Here is an 18,658-nt window from a genome sequence, read left to right on the forward strand (position 1 = left end):
AATTCCTAAAATATTCTAAATGTTAACACAAAGTTAATACAACCAAAAAATTTCTTTGCAATAATATTAATCTAAAAAATTTATCAAATTATTAAAGTGAATATTTTTTTGAAATATCTAAAAAAAAAAAAAAAAAAAAACAGCTTAATATGAAAAAAAAAAAAAAGAGCTTACTATAAATTTTAATTCTAAATGCTTTACAATAGTCACCGTAAAAGACACACACATATCCACTGCAAAATTGAATACGTTTGCCAAAATTCACCAGAAATCAATGAGAACAGATAAAAAAAAAATGAAAATGAGATCAACATAAGAATGTACAGAAAATTAAAACTTAAAATGTGCAAATATTTTGTTTGTCAACCAAATTTGAAATTGTATTTGATCTACAAGCTATCTTAATAGCCATAATTTGCCGAATCATACTGAATGATAATATAAAAATAAATCAGATTGCAAATTTTCATACTTACTTATTAGCAGTGTTTTCCATACGCTCCAAAATGCTAAGCAAAAATGCTAATCTTTGCTTCAACTCATCAATAGGAATTTCGGGTAATTCTAATTGAACTGATGCCATTGTAAGATCAAAATCAGACCCGTTTTCTTTATGAATATACAAAATTTTTCGATCTTCTTCAATTGTCCATTTCCTTATTGGATCCATCATAACTGAACAAGGTATGCTGCATTGAACAAATTCTTCGCCAGGGTTAATTTTGCACGAAGGATCCATATTTAAATCAGCTTTTACAACTTTAGATTCTGCAACATTTTCCAATGCAATATCAGCACCACTTCCAGAAGTCCCATTAAAATTTCTACTGATATCATCATTCTCGGTCAAAATACTTCCCTGTTTTATTACAATTTCTTCGCATTTTTTTCGTTTTTTCTTCGTTTCAGCTATTTTTTCTGGTTGTATGGGACGCTTTCGAACGAAATGCAAAGTTGCAGTATTCTTCCTTGGAGAGATAATGCTCAAAACATCATTCGTTAGATTTCCTGCAGTTGGTTGACTGATATCTGCTATCTCTTTCGGAATTGTTGCTTTCGGTAACTTCATAATTTCCACTTTATTTGGCATTTTGTATTTACGCTTCTTTACTTTCCTTACTGAAGGTCGACGGCGTGGAGGAATTGATGGAGTAATTTTTGTTTGTTTCCATTCTGCTACAACCTCATATAGCTTACCTCTGAAATATGCTAAATTAGAATTAAGCTTGAAAAAAACAAAAATTTGTTTAATAAGAATGCTATTTCCATTTTCTTGCATTTATTTTACAAAAAAAAAAAAAAAAACAAAAAAAACAAAAAAACAAAAAAAACAAAAAAAAAAAAAAAACGTTGACGTTGCAGCTTAAAATCGAGGCACTGTCACATTACCAACGTAAACAAGACGATAAAATGCATTTATTTATTAAAAAAAATTCACTTCCGTTCAGTAAAGAGATTGCGCAAGAATCCAACAAAAACCCCGGAACGATGTTTCTCCGTTTGAGCACCAATCGCTGTCGTAAGATCGACATTTTCAAAAGGGGCGTCCACTTTCTTCCAACTGCATAAATCAACATATTCAAAATCTGCTTCGGAATAACTGAAATTTGTGTAAATATTATCTATATATTCCAAAAAATCTCTGTTCTTTGAAATTCCAACCAGTGACTTTCATTTCGATAATTTACAGATATTCAAGTATGTTGAAGAACTATTGATGATCAACAAACCTATTATTTCAAAGAAAAACTATTATGTAAATAAAAATACAGCAAGAACAGCAAGGTAAATACAATAATAACATTAAAATTACTTCGACTGACAAATACGAGTTGGAATATTTTGCGAAATAATTTCCCATAATGGACCCTTATTACCAATCAACTCGGATAAACGAGTTGTTAAGGCTTCAGAGGTACAATTGAATCCTAAAAACCAATTCCTAGTTGTTTCAAAAATGCTTGAAATTCTTCCAAAAAGAAAAAGAAACCAGACGATTTGAAATATATATAAAAAATTGTATAAGACATTCTTGCAAATGAACAAAATATTCCAAATGGAAAGCAGTTATTATCAAAGCAGGAGAAAAACCATCCTTACCAAGATCACGTACGTTACGGAATATAGTGCGCGCGGACAATCTCGTATTTCCAAAAGACGTGAATGCCTGCAAGAAAAGACTTGGTGCGGTGAAAAAGAAGTTAACAAATTCAAACTCGTCTTTAATAGCAGAAGGCTGAAGGTTTCGTAAGAATACTTAATTAATTGATGACCTCTAATATGAGCATTTCCTAACTTGAAAAAAAGAAACACAAAGTAAACTTCAAATTTCACACTTTTCAATAAAGATTATAGTAATCCAAATTTCTTATAGCTACTTTTAGTACCAGATCATGTAATCTTATACCATGTTCATGCACTTTACAGAAAAATTTTTAATTTTAAAATACAAAACCTCGATATTGTATATCATCTCCAATGCATTACTATACGCCTTGCGAATTGGATTTTCAAGAACACTTGTTGGAAGTAAATTTTGCGGAAAGAGAAAAGAGAGAAGGAAATACATCGGTTCATGTTCCTTTTCGAAAATATCGTGCATCCTTTCGAACATCTGAAATTCTCCGACAAATTAAAATATGAAATTTCATCAATCTACATTATAAAATCAAAATACTTTGTAAAAAAAAAAAAGAAATGAAAATTATTCACCTCCGGAGACATCGAACCTTCAGCGATTAGCTCGCATAGAGCTCTTACTTTGTCTTGATACATAAACATACGCTGTTGAAAATCATTAAAAATGACATGCGCCATACACTTTATTTGAAGTGCACGATGTTCCGCATCAAGCATTCCATGCAGTCCATCTCTTGCACGATCTTTACGAGTGCGTACACGTTTTCGTCGCTTCTCTTCATCTATAGGTTCATTTCCCTCACCACCACTACCATCACCCTAAATTTATGTAAAAATTACATTATCGAATTATAATAATGTAATCTTTAGTGTCCTCAACTTTAAGAATCATTATTACGATTGAAAGTTGTAAAATCACACTAAATAACTTTATTTTCCAAAATTACTTTTAAATCAAATCAAAATGACTCAAACAATGAAGTACCTTCTTAAGATGCGCAATAAATGATAATATCAGTCAATAAAATAATCAAATAAAAGCATACTTCTTGATCGCCTCGTAACGATGATTTACTAGCATCCGTTGCATCAGTCGGTAGTTGTTGGTCATCTCTGACACTTTCATTACTCTGACCTCTGTCATTTGATACCGTCTGCTCATTTTGTCCCTTTTTTGATCCACCATCTTCTTCATTATCTTGTGCAAAAGAAGGATTACTGCAGTGAACAGATTCAAACACCTGAATAGGATTAGCAGTTGAATCGCATGAAATAGGTCGGGTTATTACATCATTCTTGGTCACATTTTCACTGTACTCTAAAATTCCATTATTAGGACTGTAAGCTGTAAGATCGCATTGAACAGCTTTATTTTCCATGCCGAACACCATTAGACTGTTGCAGTATAATGGATTTGTTGGTGTCCATCTGAAAATTTACAATTAAATCTTCATTAAAAAAAGAAAAAACTCAATTTGCAAGTCCATTCATATGAGATAAAAATAAAATAAAAATTAATTATACCTTACTGGATCAAAATATTCAGTATCCCCATTTGGAGTATTTGGAACCCATTTTGCTGAAAAAGTGATACATAACTTTCAAATTAATAAAAAAAAAAAAAATAACTGTGATGAATCAGGTAGCATATCACGAATGATTTTATAAAAAAAGCTTCATCATTCAATGCTGCCTGCCACATCACATCAAACGGCAATAGTAGCATAAATTTGAACCAAAATCAATTCTACTTCCACATCTTTTTTAATCATTGTCAGGACTAGCGTATTTATTACATGATCTATATATCATTGAGGAACTTTCTGGCTTGTCCAAAGAAGTTTCTGCATCGGAACATCCTGAATGAAATGATTTCCGACTTATGCACCGAATTTCTTGACAATCTCCATGACCTTCATCTAAAATTGATCTCAAAAACAATTTGAAAAAAGAAACAATTCATCAATGGTTTTGAAATAATGAGAAACTGAAGTTAAAAACTTCGAACAGAACCAATAATATATTATTAATCTTTCAATAAAAAAAGTTCCAAAATACCTTCTGCAACGTCATAAACTTCTTTACTTTTCTCAATAACCACAGCAGAAGAACATGGTGTCATCTCATTCTCATACTGTATATCAGCTTCCATTGAACATGACGAGTCAGAATCAACGGTACTAAAATACGACGAAGCATCATCATCACTACCGCTATGTTTTATTCTCTTTGGTGATTGTTGTAAACAAATTGAATTCTTGAAATTTGGCGAAAACGACGAATCTATCGCAACTTCTTCATCCGAAATACTTGATTCCTTGCTTTCATCAGTTTCATCAATTGTGTCAAACTCATACAGATCCGAATCAAAACTTTCTTCATATTCGTTTTTATCTAATCTTTTAGTCGATGGCATCTTTTTGAATGGTGCAAGTCTTACTGGTTTGATCGTATTAAGGTTTCTGGCAACATCTGCTGACTCTGAAAAATGTAAATCAGAGGTATTACTTAGCTTCATAAATTATTATATTCTTGAATTTCAAAAAAATGCTGAACAAAAAATTTAATCGTAGAGATGTAAGTTAGTCATGAAGTTAATGAGTTTTAATATTTTACAACCAACTAGAAACAACACGATTTGTTGAATATTGTGAATAAGTTACTAAATGATTCGCCATTACCAGATGATATAGTCCTTGAATTACGTGAAATCGATGGTGACGTCTTCTCACTTGATGGCGATGCGACTCTCAAGGAACATGAGTTTGATGGTGATCTGCTATGCCCAATTGAAATGACTGCTGAGTGGTTCGATGTTGATGACAATTTTCTACTTACTATTGACTGATTTAAGTTTGAGCGTAACGGGCTCGTTACTTCACACACTGGGGTGGATGCGAAAAGCAAAAGATTGCGAACAGGTGATGATGGAATACCATCTACTTCAGTATGATCTATAAGAAGTTCTATATTGATGTATAATGATTAAACTAACAATATAAAATATGTTTACGTATCCTGCATGAAAAATGTAAAATTTCACACCATTGTTAACGCATGTTGACATTGGTCCATTCATTTTAGCATTGTCATAAGCATGTCCAGTAGAGCTGTTGTTAGTATCCGAAGTAACTGACATGGCCAGTACGTCTCTGTTGAAGGTCCAATTATCTGTATCTACTGTATGACATTGAAGACTGTTCGAAAGAGAACTACGGTCTGAATATGGACGATCCTGTAAAGACGATCATAGCTAAATAGTTATTTGGGGAAAGATTAACTAAAATAATCTAGGAAAATTAACTTAAATCAAATTTTCAGTTGCCGATATCAAAAGATTCAGCAGAGCGAAAAGAAAAATCTAAACAGATTACTAGCACAAAATGTTTTACCAGTGATGGAGAATCATTTTCATTAGTAATCTTCATAAAAGTCAGACCATCCAATGCAAGATTTTCACATTCTAAATCATAATTTTGTCTCTCAACGAGTGCCTGCAAAAAAGAAAAAAAAAAAACTGAAGTGTTATTACTTCAATCCGAAAGCTAAAACGAACATATTGCTGAATAGAGCAAAATTTGTAATTCTAAATTGAAAATTTCCTTAAGGAAACCTTGAGCCATTTAGGCTGAAGATGCTGTGGCCATAAGTAAGGGGGACCAGAAATCGCGGTCGACCTATTTTCCAACGGAAAAATCATGTTTACCATACCCGTTTCAGCCTTCTGAAACTTTACTTCGCTAAAACTTTATATAAAAACACTCTCTTTAACACCACTTTAAACAATCAGAAGATGTCTTTGAAATCATTTTTTTAATCACAAAAAAAAAAAAAAAAAATGGATCCTTACCACGAAAAGCGTATGTACAGGTTGGTTACTGCAACGAAAATTTTTCAAATGCAACCGTATCTGTGACTGTGTTTTGTTTGCTAATAAATGCTCATTGATCAATGCATAACATCTTCGTTTTCCAGAAAATTGTTTCAAATGAGTGAACTGATACAAACCAAGAGCTAGAAGACACTCTTCCTCTCGGATAAAATATGGATAAAATGTGGGAAAAATCTCCATACGAACCTAAAAAGTAATCATTTCATTGACAACAAACATTTTTCTGTGTAAACAACTTTTTATTTGAAAGAATAACAAAGTTATACCTGTGGTAGTAGTTCAGGAAAAAGCAATGCTCTACTTCGAGAAAGAATGAACATCGTTCTTGGTAACGGAAGTTGCACTAAAAATTCAAGATTATTCAGGAAAAAAACAACTTTGTTCATTCGCAAAATACTCATATCTACTATCTATATCAAAATTTAACGTACATTTCCTGGACTTCCGCCGATGAGTAATAAAATCACTAATAGCTTCACATTCTATTGCATCATGGCATGTAGCTATACAATCTTCCAAATTTACAATATTAAATAGAGAATGTTCTGGGCGTTTCAAACAATAATCATTCAGTTCATTCTGCAACATGACAAGTTTTGTAGAGAATGCGAAAATAATTTCATGTTATTCACTTCATAAACAGAAAAAATAAAGAAATTCATAAAAAATCACGAGATGAAAATCTATGTCCTATTAAACAATGTTTCGAAACCTACTGCAAAGACCTGAAACTTACAATCATAACTTGAAAAGCATTATATGTTTCGATCATTGCTTTACTGAAATAACAGCCCACTGCAAACTGAGTTAAAAGTTGCACATGCTAAAATTAATTTTAGATTGTTTTTTGTAATTTTAGATGTGCACAACAACTAACTTTTTTTTTTTTTTTTTTTTAATAATTTTAGATGTGCACAACAACTAACTAAAAATTATCGTTGATAAATCGGCAAAAATAAAAAGCATTTATTTAAATTTTTTTAACAAAAAGGAATATTTACAAATATTTTGAAACATAGCAAATGATGTAAACCAATACTTACTTTTTCTAATTGAGCAATAAGCTGCTGAAGTTCATAAAATGAAAAGAAAGGAGGATTTTCAACACTGGCACATAAAAGAGATGAAGACAATGTCGAAATCTTCTGAAAATCATCCAAAGTTGCATCCACAAGAACGGTGGTTGGTTCAGTATTTCCTGGTAAAGATTCCATAAGCATTGTTTTAGTCTTCTTCATATTTGGCTTATAATCATCCTGCCTATCCAACTGACATGATTTATTTTCATCCTAAAAAATTTATATATAATTTCTAAAAAGTATCACTTCAAAAACTCAATACAAAGTGAAGAAAGATGTATTATAACTGAGCTTCATAATATTTGAATTTCTAAAAATAAATTTAGCTATGCTCTGAAATTATCGACTACTAATATTATAAAAACATTATGATGTGATAAGGGTCACATTCTGAATTTCAATTTTGAAAGAATATCTTAAAATCACCTTCACGCAGTCGATAGTTTGCTCCAAATGTTCAGGTGAAGGCAATAAACGAGCCTCCAACAAGTCTTGCAACAAGTTTTCAACTTCTCGTACTGCAAAAAAGAAGAAAACAATCAGTCTTTCAAGTTGCTTAGTGATTAACTCTTCATAACAAAACTTCGTGTATAGTAATGCAGCTAGCGAATAAAATGGAAAATATACTTACAAGGTATTTCTGTGGCACGATCTTTCCGTATTTCATACTCTTCTGTTATGTCTTCCGCATCTGCATCCGAAAGAAAATTATATTCTGGATCTTCGGCCTCTGTAATAAGATACTTATGAATAAAAGCATCATAAATACATACATTATGCTATCAATAGAGAGCAATGAAAAGTATAACCATTCAAAACAACAAACAATAAATGAATACCATCAAGATCATATTTTGAGGGATCGTTCAGATTTGAAATGAATTCCACATATTCTGGATCATCCACTGCACTGTACAATAAAACATCATCACCAAAGTTTGGTATATCTTCTGGATAAATGTTACTTTCATGTTTTGAGCGTGTATGTAATGCAGGTGCCACATCATCATCATCATTACTAACTTCTACCTAAAACAGCGAACTGACTACGCTCTTTTACAAATAAAAACTTTTATATATGTAATCATTATATGAAATCCAAAGAGATCAATAAAGTACACCTGAAGTGCATTATTCAAAACACCAAACGAAATTTCTCCAGTATCTGCTTCATTTTCTACTTCTATTTCACTCGCCTCCTCATCCTGAAAATATAAGCCAAAATTGGAGACATTAAATTTATTATAAAAAAAAAAAAAAAAAAAACCCTACTGACATAGTCAATCAATTCATTTTACTATAATTTCTAATAAAAAAAAAGGTAAAACAAAACCTTGGAATTCTGATCAGAGGAAACGAACTTATAAAGCAAAGAATAACACAGAGTACCTGCTCAGGGAGATAATCATCATCATCATCTTCATTTGAATCATAATTAACGTCAAGGAAAGTTCGTGAAACACGAGGCACTGTCACAACATCTCCTTCTTTCACACTAATGTTCTGCAAAAACATCGATTTGAAAGACTTTTAAATAAAGTTTAACAAAAAATCAGTGCAAATTATACAGATGAAAAAAGGTGAGTTTACTATTTATGTATAATTGCAATTGTAAACACATTTTACTAGCTAATTAAATTGCATGAATTACCGTTTCTTGTCCGGATAAATGTTTTGTTCGTGATCTTGTCAACTTAAGATCTGCAATTGCAGAGCTCTTATCTAATCCCATAATGACAGATATCACTTGTGGATTCTTTATCATATGCTGCAAACAAGCAATATAATTTTGAAAAACTATGAAATTTTTATTACTTTGAAAATTCTATGACAACGGAATTCTGATTTTTTTATTCAGAAATAACTTAGATCCTTTTTCAGAATTATCGTTCTGATAATTTAATTTTTTATTAGTTCATTATAAGTGATGTGATTCTTCCAAATGTCAGAAACTGAAGAAAATTGAAGAGAAACCCACGTGTAATATCGACTTGACATTGATAGCTGTAAGATTAAGTGATTTGGCTTTCATTTCTAACTTCTCGTCCATATGTTTCCACATTTTGACAATTTCTTCTCTTTCTTGAATTTCTTTGATTTCTCCCTTTTCATTATTATGTTTATTGAAAACATTACCATCAATTCTACCTTCTTTATCCATTGTCCTGAAACAGTATTTACTTTGGATTTGCTACTATACATTAAAATACACTATAACATAAGTTCCTTCCATTAATTTAACTTTCTTATTTCGAAGAAATGTTATACAAGATTTGCTACAATTGATTGATGAATCTCCTCAAATCAACTTTTCAGAATATTTAATAGGGTTTAATGCTACATTTGTTTAATATTGTAATATCAAAACTTTCATGTCACCTTCAACCTTCAATATTATAAGAATAACATTACTGGGAAATTTAGAGGTTATTCTCATTCCTGCTATTGCCTAGCATAAATTTTGATAAGTACTTCATATACTTTGTTGAAACATAACTTAAAAATTAATTAAACATTAAGAAATTATTTTTGTACACATTTATTAAAAGCAAAAGAAAAACTAAAGCATCTATAAATGAGAAATGTACAACATTTCACCAGCAATCTCCTTTGTGGCGAATAAAACATAAAAAAAAAAAAAAAAAAAAGAAAAAAAAAAACAAGCTGAATTGTGGCCGATTATGACAGGATGTACCGTTGCGTGAAAATGCAAAAAAAAAAAAAAAAAAAATTACAACAAAATCTTCAGATCACAGTACATTAAAATTCATAAAACTATTAATTGACAGAAGAGAAATAGAACTATACCGAAATAGTAATGTAAATAGAAAAAAAACACACACATACATACACAAAAGTACAGAAAATCAACAAAGACGATAACAGAGCAAAAGTTGCCATAATACGAAATCTAGGTGCAAAAGGCAAATACATCTAGAAACAAACTTTATAATAATAATAATAAACTTATACTGAGCTTTTAGAATTAGCAGTATAACACAGAATTACAGCACAGTACAATAAGATGACAGTGAATCACCGTAAAAGTATACTCCGAAGACATACAAGCCATAAAACAAATTTATAAAATTCTACTGTTATAAACTTTAATAAATTCGAAACTCACACGATTCGTAGACATTTACAGTTATAAAAAAGTATCATATAAATTTTATAAAACAATAAGAAACCAACTACAAAATATGGGAAACCCATTATTTATAAATACCTTTAACAATATGCTCAATACAAATAAATATCGATTGCTTACTGCAATTTTGTGACACACAATAATCAGTTAAATAAAAAATTTACGGAAATACAGAGATGGAACATACGGAAAAGATAGGTAAAAAATAATGAACTCATAATGAGAAGATGAGGAAGCAGAGCGAATGAAGGAAATGTTTGGAAGAAACAAGTAATCACTTCGGTCCATGTAAATAGTTACTAGGAAATTTCACACTAATTTTTTAGCAAAAAAAGCTAACCCGAATTTCCATAAAAGATCACGAAAAAACTTTTTTGTTTGAAGCAACAGTTGTCAATTTTTAAGAGTGCTAAAAGATTTACATCAATGCCTAGGGTAAATAAGTATTTCAGAAAATTAGTAATTGATACCCTGATAATCACTATTTCATTTATGGACAAATAAATAAACAAAGAGATTTCTACTCGGAATCAGAGACTGATTTGCATTCCGCTGTTATGCGGCCTTCATATACCGGTAGTACTGTGGCATCATCGTTCACAAGGAGCAGCTGATAGGGCGAATTACCATCTTCACAGGCAGTTTTAAAATAAAATCTGGAAAAGATCAAGCAATAAAAACATTAAAATCAAATCTGAAAAGGATGAAGCACATTTGATTTTTACTAAAGCAATAAAAACCGAATGTGCTTTAAAAGTGTTTTAAGAGAAAAACTTGCGCAATCTAGAAATGCACAAAATATATATCGAGATAATGAACGTTTGAAATTTATATACTGAATTTAAGAAATGACTTTAACAATTGTACAAAAAAACTAACTGCAAACTCGATTTTGACGAAATTCCTAAGTATTTACGAAATTCTCGAAATGTGATTGGATGAGCTGGAACATGTGCAACTACTGGTACCCGTCCTTTCTCTTTATAACTAATAGTCAGTAGCTGTTTTGGATCCATTCCTCCTCGTGAACGCCTGAGCAATAAAAGTGTAAAAACTGAAGTAAGAAGAACTAAAACCAAAAAAACTAAAGAGCAAGAAAAACAGTGATAAATATAAAGAATATCTTCAAATGTTACAACAATATCCAACATACGATAGTGAACCGAAATCGTGATGTTGTTTGTGACTGCTTCTTCGTCCAGAACTACTGCTGCTTGCACAACCACCATATGAAAGCATCCGCGCTTTCTGAAAGATAGCAGCACGTGCTGCTTCATCACGTTCACTTACAGATGACGGAGCCATCGATTCGATACCCGAGGTATCATAAATAGCCATAGACTTCATGTCACATCTAGAAAATTCGAATGACTACATACTGCGAAATCTCATTTTTACCAAAAAATATATTCTTCATAAAAATTCCTTTTTTTTTTTGTGTGTGTAAGCAGCTTACCGTGCTCCTTTTACTGCAACAGGATTAACATTTGACATTCGATTGTGTCGACTAATTGGTGGTGGCGCAAAGCCATTTGTGCTATAAGGACTCGACGCATAAAATACATTAGCTATGGGTGAAGCTACGTACTGTCGGAAGCGTTCCGGTGAGCTTGATCCTAAAAATACAGAACACAAGATGTTACTATAGGAAATAAGCTACTGCAAGGAGTAAAATTTAACATTTTCTTCTGTTATTAATTAGAAATTGATGACAAAAAAAGACATCAAATTTCATTATAATTAATTATATATCTTACGGATATTTAAAATCCAAGACAAATTTACTTGGTGATCGTCGTCGAAAACGAAGTGATTGAGCATTGAGGGAATCCGGAGAATGATATGATGGTGATGGTTTGCTAGAATCATCAGCCATCCTTTGTCGTACATATCGTTCCAGTTCATCATCTTCTTCAGCAGCTGTTGGTTCAACGTCGTTCACAACTTCGCGTGCTGAGCACTTGCGACTCTATAAGATATATCAATTTCATTTTAATTTTGAAGATCCTGAAAACGTAAGGGACAAAAGAAATTGATTTCTATTTTCTGTTTTAAACAGTTACAGCTTACTTCAATAGCACGAAGCTGCTGACTCATAACATCATTTCTCTTTCGACGAGCACTTAAAACATTCAATTTTTCGATTAGAAGTGAAGCAAAAGCTCGTCGACCCTCTTCAGTGCAGTGAGTAACCATCGGTCCACCATCAACTCTCTCCACCCTCTGATATTATTCATAATTATTTCTTGCTTTTCCATCATAAATACAGAAGAAAAAAAAAAGTACTAGGACGACAACTTACAATTAATATAGATAATGTAGATTTGATTTTTCATATTTAAATTATAACAAGGTGAGTTTAACAAAAGTCTTTTGTTCCATTCTAAACTACATTTCAACATACCGCTAATGTATGCGTTGCTGGGTTGCCCTTTAGTTGCTCTTCTCGAATTGTACTTAATTTTACGGCTGGATGCTGACCGTTAGCATCACTTGAAAAAGTCGATGACACTGCAGAATCATTTTTACTAGTTGTTGCATTGCAAATGTACGGTGTTTTCATTACTGGTCGATATAACTTCTCCACTTCACTGCAACACAAATGAAAAACACTATCTAACCTTAAAGTAATCTACAAAGGCAGAAAAGCGTTAGGAGATTACATATGGACAAATTATTATCGATGAAAATCCAAATATCATAACATAACATCACCGCTTATTATTAACTGGAAACGTAGAAAACTCTCTAAAATCCAACCTTTCACCCAATGTAGTTTCTCGTTCATGTTGTGTTTTCAACAACATTTCGGCAGTAAGAGTTGGTTGACAAGGATACGATTTCCGCTGCTTGCGACTTGACATCAGTGAAGATGGAATACGAGGTGGTTTCGGTGTATATTCCTCCATTCGATTATAAGCATCAATAAACTCTTCGGAAGAAACAAACTGAGCATGTTGCTGTCGCAAATATTGCTCTACCGGTAGAATTACACAGTCAAATACTGTTGGGTCTGGCTCACCAGCCGAAAAGGCATGGATTCGAAAGCTCACTTCTCGTCGAAGATCCTAAAATACTAGAAATTACAAACCAACCATCAAATTTCGCTCTAATACAATTAATTGAGCTTTCACCCGAAATACTTTCTTGTCGATTTAGCAACTAGTGACAATAAAATCAAAAGATTACTTTGACTGTAACAAATAGTATAAAACAACAATAATAAATAATACAAGTATGATAAGTAATAACAATACTAATACCTCAGGTAAAAAAGAACAAACACCCGTTTTTAAACTGATGTATTTTTGGTGTAAACTACGTGCAAGTTCTGCAGCACGAGCATTCTTCATCGTACACATATTTCTTAAACATTTTAAATAGATAAATTACAAGAACAAAAAATATATTAATGGATATGCAGGGTAAACATCAATCTACTAATGACTACTGAAAGGATATTTATTGCTATTACAACTACAACAGGTGCAATATGAAGAATTGACTGTCCAGAAGAAATGCTACCAGCACTGTATCAAGCTAAAGAGAGAAAAGAGAAAATATTTTGTAGGAAATATCTAAAATAGGTTCAATTTACAAAATCATCCGTTGTATCAATTTTTTTTTTAAAGCTTTTAAATAACACTTACTTGTAAGCTATTATGGCAAAATGTAAATTGATAGGATGTTCAGCTAACGATGACTCATTCTTCATCCATTTCTTGAATGCTTCCAAAGCATCACGATCCTCTAGCACATTCTCGAGCTTTTGAGACCATCGATGTCGTTCCTCTGCTGGTCCCATCTTCAACTTTCTACAATTATCAAATGAATATCTCTTCAGCAATAATCTTCTCCAAACTTTGCTCAGCTTTCTGTCTAAATCTCTTACAAAATAGCAACAACAATCTTAGCATCAGCAGATAAACCCAGCTTACTCGACCCTTCCACTCTCATCTTTTTACGATATTGTTAAAGTTCCTGATGTAAAATACCCTCCAAAGCGATTATCCAATAGAAAGATACCCGACATCTACCCGTACTAAGTTGAAATTACCCACATGTCGTTATAACTCCTACAATCATCATCAATGGATCTCGCGAAATTGGCATCAAAATTTCAGATGCATTCCGAAAATGCGATCTTTCCTGCAGGAGAGGCCGTTTGAAGCGCTAATTTGAAATGGAAGAAGAAAGTAAGTAAGTAAGTGAAAGTTTGAGACTAGGCTAACTAGGCCAAATTATGGATTAAAAGCCAAGTGAGATAATACATAAGTATGCAAGTGAAATTAATTATTTTAATAATTGCTGAGATGAAATTTTTGATGAAAATATCTGAAAAATGATTTTCAAAGAGAGGAGATCTTCGATTCTGCCTTGTAATACTTTTAAATGAGTTTAAATGGATCATTTCAAATTCTAAATTAAATTAAATTGAATTTTAAATTAAATTTGAGTTTTGAATTAAACTATGAATCTTGACACTTCTAAAAATGCATCAGTATTAGGACAAGAAAATACTAATATATCACATTAAACTGCTTCTACCATCTATTAATGTTACTTTAAAGTAAAATTTTATTACGTATAAAACGAAAAGTATATGTAATTTTTAATTTCAATTAATAATCACTGAATTTTACAAAAATTAATTATCAATCAATCAATAATCCTTACTGATTGCATTATCATTAACTTTCATATGCTCATATATGCATATCATTTAAAACTTTTATTATTTTACACAAAATATCCTTAATGCAACTATATCCACTAATTTATTCTCATTTTTTCTTTTTTAAAAATAAAAATTTAAAAATAATTTTAGTCACAAATAATAACATTTACAAAGTTAATCTATAATGCGCTAACATAATGATTAGCTTCTTTAAACATTAATATTTGTTTATCTACAGTCTTACTTTTATCCATCTTTCATTCTTTCTTTCAATTCATAATTTTCTTCTTCTTCTTCCCAACATTCTTTATTGTAACAAACACTTACATTTAAGCAAATAAATTTTAATTACAAGTAATAAATAAATGTTTAGTTAATTACAAATGCTATTTACTTCTTGCAAATATCATTTGTTAATATTACTACAAATGATAGTAACATTTTGAGTGTTAAGAGATAATGTTTGACATGCTTCATCCCAATCTTTCCAATATATTTCACGCATTTTTTCAATGAAATTTATTAAATTTGGAGTCCTTTCTTCCATATATTTTCGCAGTACATCACTATCCATTGGTGTATAAAATAACTGTGTTAAATTGCCAAAAGCAATTGCATCCAACTGAAATATAAATGTTATTGAAATTTACTTTCAAAAAGTAATTTCAATGAATTATAGCATCAAATCTATTACGAGTTACAATCTTTAAAACAATGACTAATTTTAATTTTAAAACTAAATAATCTATCAATTTATTTCATCCAATATTTTTTTAATTGATAAAATAAAATGATCTGTGTACATACTTAATAAGAGATTTTAAACTTTAATAGTTTTATTTATTAAATTTCTAGGAACAAAAAAAAAAAAAGAAAAAACTCACTGTTGTTGGTGATGAACCAAAAAAGTACTGTTTATCACCAAGGAAAATTGATAATGCTGTTAAATCTTTCTTTGCAATATTTTCCACTTCATCAATTGTATGCCTACCAATTCCTTGATAATAGCATAATTTCCAAATCTATCAAAATATTTTAATCTTTAATCATCATTTCAATCGTTATTTTCATCAATGCTTTAGTTTATCTAATCATTAATCACATTATCTGTCTTATCATTAATAAATTGTTACTCTTACTTTCACTATAAACATACCTTTTTTCGAAATTGTTCCACAAATACATATTGAAAAAGAGTTCGTTTAGCACCTCTATAATGATTGATAAAACCTTTCTCTGTTGCCATAAATTTATTGTTTTTACCTCTATTATAAAGTATAATCCTGTAATTATAATCTAGCATTGAGGAATGTTGAAGAATTAAAATTTTTATCTTTTATTAAACTACATTTATTATTTCATCTTTTGTTAAATTAATTGTATCTTTAATAATTATAATATTTCCTAAGGTAAAACTTTGATTAGGTGATATAAATAAAGGTTGAAAAGTAAAATTTATGAATGCCACCATCATAGAGTTTTCTGATAACATATCTTACTCTTATAAAATAAAATAATCAGAAATGGAAAGTTTGTGAAGTAAAAATCATTTTAATTGAAATTATATAAGGTGTTATTTGAAATCATCTAAGATTTATTGATCGAAAATTAGATTTCAAAAAATTGTCATAATTTAAGGAAAATTCTGAAATGCAACTTTTATAAATTACCATCTTATAGACTCTTCAAGGAGATATGTAAAAGCTCGAGCTTGTGCTTTTTCCATTGGATTTAATTGTTCTTCCAAATCAATCTGAAATGCAATTGAATTTTACAGCTTTAAAAAAGAAAAAAATCAAAAGAGAATACAATGAGAAATTTTTAGAGCTAAAAAATGTTCAAGTTTTCATCTATTATGGTAGAACAAAAATCAATTTCAATGTTTGTCCGGAACGTTCCGGAAAGAAAAACCTATCAACACTTTAGCAGAAAACTGTAAAAAGTAATATAACACAACTTAAATGAATTCCATTAACGATGAAAATATATGAAGATATGAGAAAATCTTGAGAGTGAACCTTAAAAACTCGAGAAAGGTGTTCGATGCAGTAATTACTGTCCGGTATTTGTCGTCCGTTAAGTTCAATAAATGGAATTTGTTTTTTGGACGAAAATTTGATGAATTCATTATTGATATTCTGTAGAAATGCAATTAAATAGAAATATACTAGAATATACTCTTGTATAGTACTCCTCTATTCGCATCAATCAATAAATTCATTTTAATTTTAATTTAAATTTTAATTTACTAATGCATAGACTTACTTTATATAAAGTAAGAATTGTTAGTTGATTCATTCTCCAACAGAAATACATAATAAGAAGAATAATTTAGCGAAAAAAATGCTCTACCACTAATCATTCAATAATTTTTTTTTCTTTCAAATAAAGTTATTTATACTCAAAAATTTACAGATAAAATTTTGAAAGTATTAGGTTTTATGTCAAAGTTAAAAGATTATATTCCTAAGTTTTTTTTTTCTCTGTAACTAAACTTTAAGTAAACAAATTTTTTCTTGCTAAACAAGCAAAGGTAACAAGTTGGATACTAATTATAAAAAATGTAATTAATTAGTCAAATGAAAAGTTGAGATGTTGTATACTCATCAACCCAAATTCTTCGAATTTTTGAAATATGAAGTATAGAGAGAGATTTATTTGTTATTATGTTTTTCTCTAAAAAATTCTTTATTATTATTAAGTTCAGAAAATGACGATACTTAGAAAAGAAATAAATTACTTTGCTTATTGTAAAAGCAAATGAAAATGAATGTAACGCTGTAAAACAATTCAATTTTGCATCATATTAAAAATTTTTTAATTAAAATTATAATAATAATATATATATATATATATATATATATATGGAAGTGAAGTTAATGATAGTATCCATATTTTAAGCTAAGAAAAAGTTAAAATATTACAAAAGCAAATAAATTTTTGCAATTCGATTTACTTATTTTAAATTAATTATAATGCAATTTAATTACTTTAATTCAAAATATTTATATAAGATATAAAATAAATTAAATAATAATTTATCTTACCGAATATGGAATTTTAGTCATTCGAAGCCATGTTTCCAATTTTAAGGCAAACATTGATAAACTTGGTATGCAACCTGCTCGAGGAAATTGGACTAGGTACACATGATCACGTTGCCAATCTCGTTTTAATAAAATAGGTGCTGGCATAATGTCAACAATGAAAATTGTTCTCAATTAATTGCAAAATGAAATGAAAAATGAGCAAAAAAAAAAAAAAGGAAAAAAATAGCAGTGATATTAACAGGAATGTACTATAAAGCACTAATTTTTAAATAGATAATTAAATGAATGGAATGGAACTTAAAATTTCAATGAAAATTTAAAATTTCAATATTTGAATGATATTAATAAGAGTCAGTATTTATATCATACAAACAACAATCACTATAACTATAAACAGGTTATATGATTTCACTTTAATATTAAAATCATCAACAATAGTAGTGGGTAGTAGTAGTAGAAGCAGAAGTAGAAGTAGTAGTAGTGGTGAGGGGATAGAATGAAAATGAACTGATAATGATAATGAATGATAATAGTGTTAGTGGTGATGAAAGAATGTATTATGAAAAGGTTGAACGGGTGTCGATTAAAATGAGGAATGATTTAAAATAGGGTTAATTAATCTATTTGTGTGCAGTGTGTGTTATGTGTAGAAAGGGAGGAGGGGGGTTG

The 18,658-nt window shown here is 30.1% G+C and overlaps 3 protein-coding genes across 3 annotated transcripts; all 3 read right to left on the minus strand.

Annotated features, from left to right (window-relative positions):
* Positions 1–472: 472 nt before the first annotated feature.
* On the minus strand, positions 473–9,271 carry Bma-gon-4 (Uncharacterized protein; the record flags this gene model as incomplete). The annotated part of the gene is made up of 26 exons (XM_043079911.1): positions 473–1,199; positions 1,439–1,600; positions 1,814–1,928; positions 2,101–2,167; positions 2,456–2,614; positions 2,713–2,958; positions 3,186–3,567; positions 3,664–3,718; positions 3,936–4,058; positions 4,198–4,620; positions 4,821–5,093; positions 5,185–5,374; positions 5,532–5,633; positions 5,753–5,863; positions 5,990–6,217; positions 6,298–6,374; positions 6,463–6,610; positions 6,768–6,854; positions 7,075–7,320; positions 7,537–7,628; positions 7,742–7,840; positions 7,950–8,139; positions 8,232–8,315; positions 8,500–8,613; positions 8,762–8,878; positions 9,089–9,271. 26 exons carry the CDS (start codon positions 9,269–9,271, stop codon positions 473–475), a joined length of 4,800 nt encoding a protein of 1,599 aa, XP_042935845.1.
* Positions 9,272–10,781: 1,510 nt separating this feature from the next.
* Bma-pry-1 (Uncharacterized protein) lies at positions 10,782–14,066 on the minus strand (the record flags this gene model as incomplete). Its single annotated transcript, XM_001902630.2, has 10 exons — positions 10,782–10,917; positions 11,141–11,293; positions 11,415–11,615; positions 11,718–11,877; positions 12,047–12,230; positions 12,332–12,484; positions 12,666–12,852; positions 13,022–13,329; positions 13,525–13,627; positions 13,912–14,066. The coding sequence occupies 10 exons, from the start codon at positions 14,064–14,066 to the stop codon at positions 10,782–10,784; spliced, it is 1,740 nt and encodes a 579-aa protein (XP_001902665.2).
* A 1,279-nt stretch (positions 14,067–15,345) lies between these two features.
* Bm6893 (failed axon connections protein, putative) lies at positions 15,346–18,133 on the minus strand (the record flags this gene model as incomplete). The annotated part of the gene is made up of 6 exons (XM_043079912.1): positions 15,346–15,561; positions 15,824–15,961; positions 16,096–16,222; positions 16,610–16,692; positions 16,958–17,077; positions 17,987–18,133. The coding sequence occupies 6 exons, from the start codon at positions 18,131–18,133 to the stop codon at positions 15,346–15,348; spliced, it is 831 nt and encodes a 276-aa protein (XP_042935846.1).
* Between the last annotated feature and the right edge of the window lie 525 nt (positions 18,134–18,658).

The sequence above is a fragment of the Brugia malayi genome (genome assembly GCF_000002995.4).
Source record: "Brugia malayi strain FR3 genome assembly, contig: Bm_v4_Chr3_scaffold_001, whole genome shotgun sequence".
NCBI classification, from domain to species: Eukaryota; Metazoa; Nematoda; class Chromadorea; order Rhabditida; family Onchocercidae; genus Brugia; species Brugia malayi.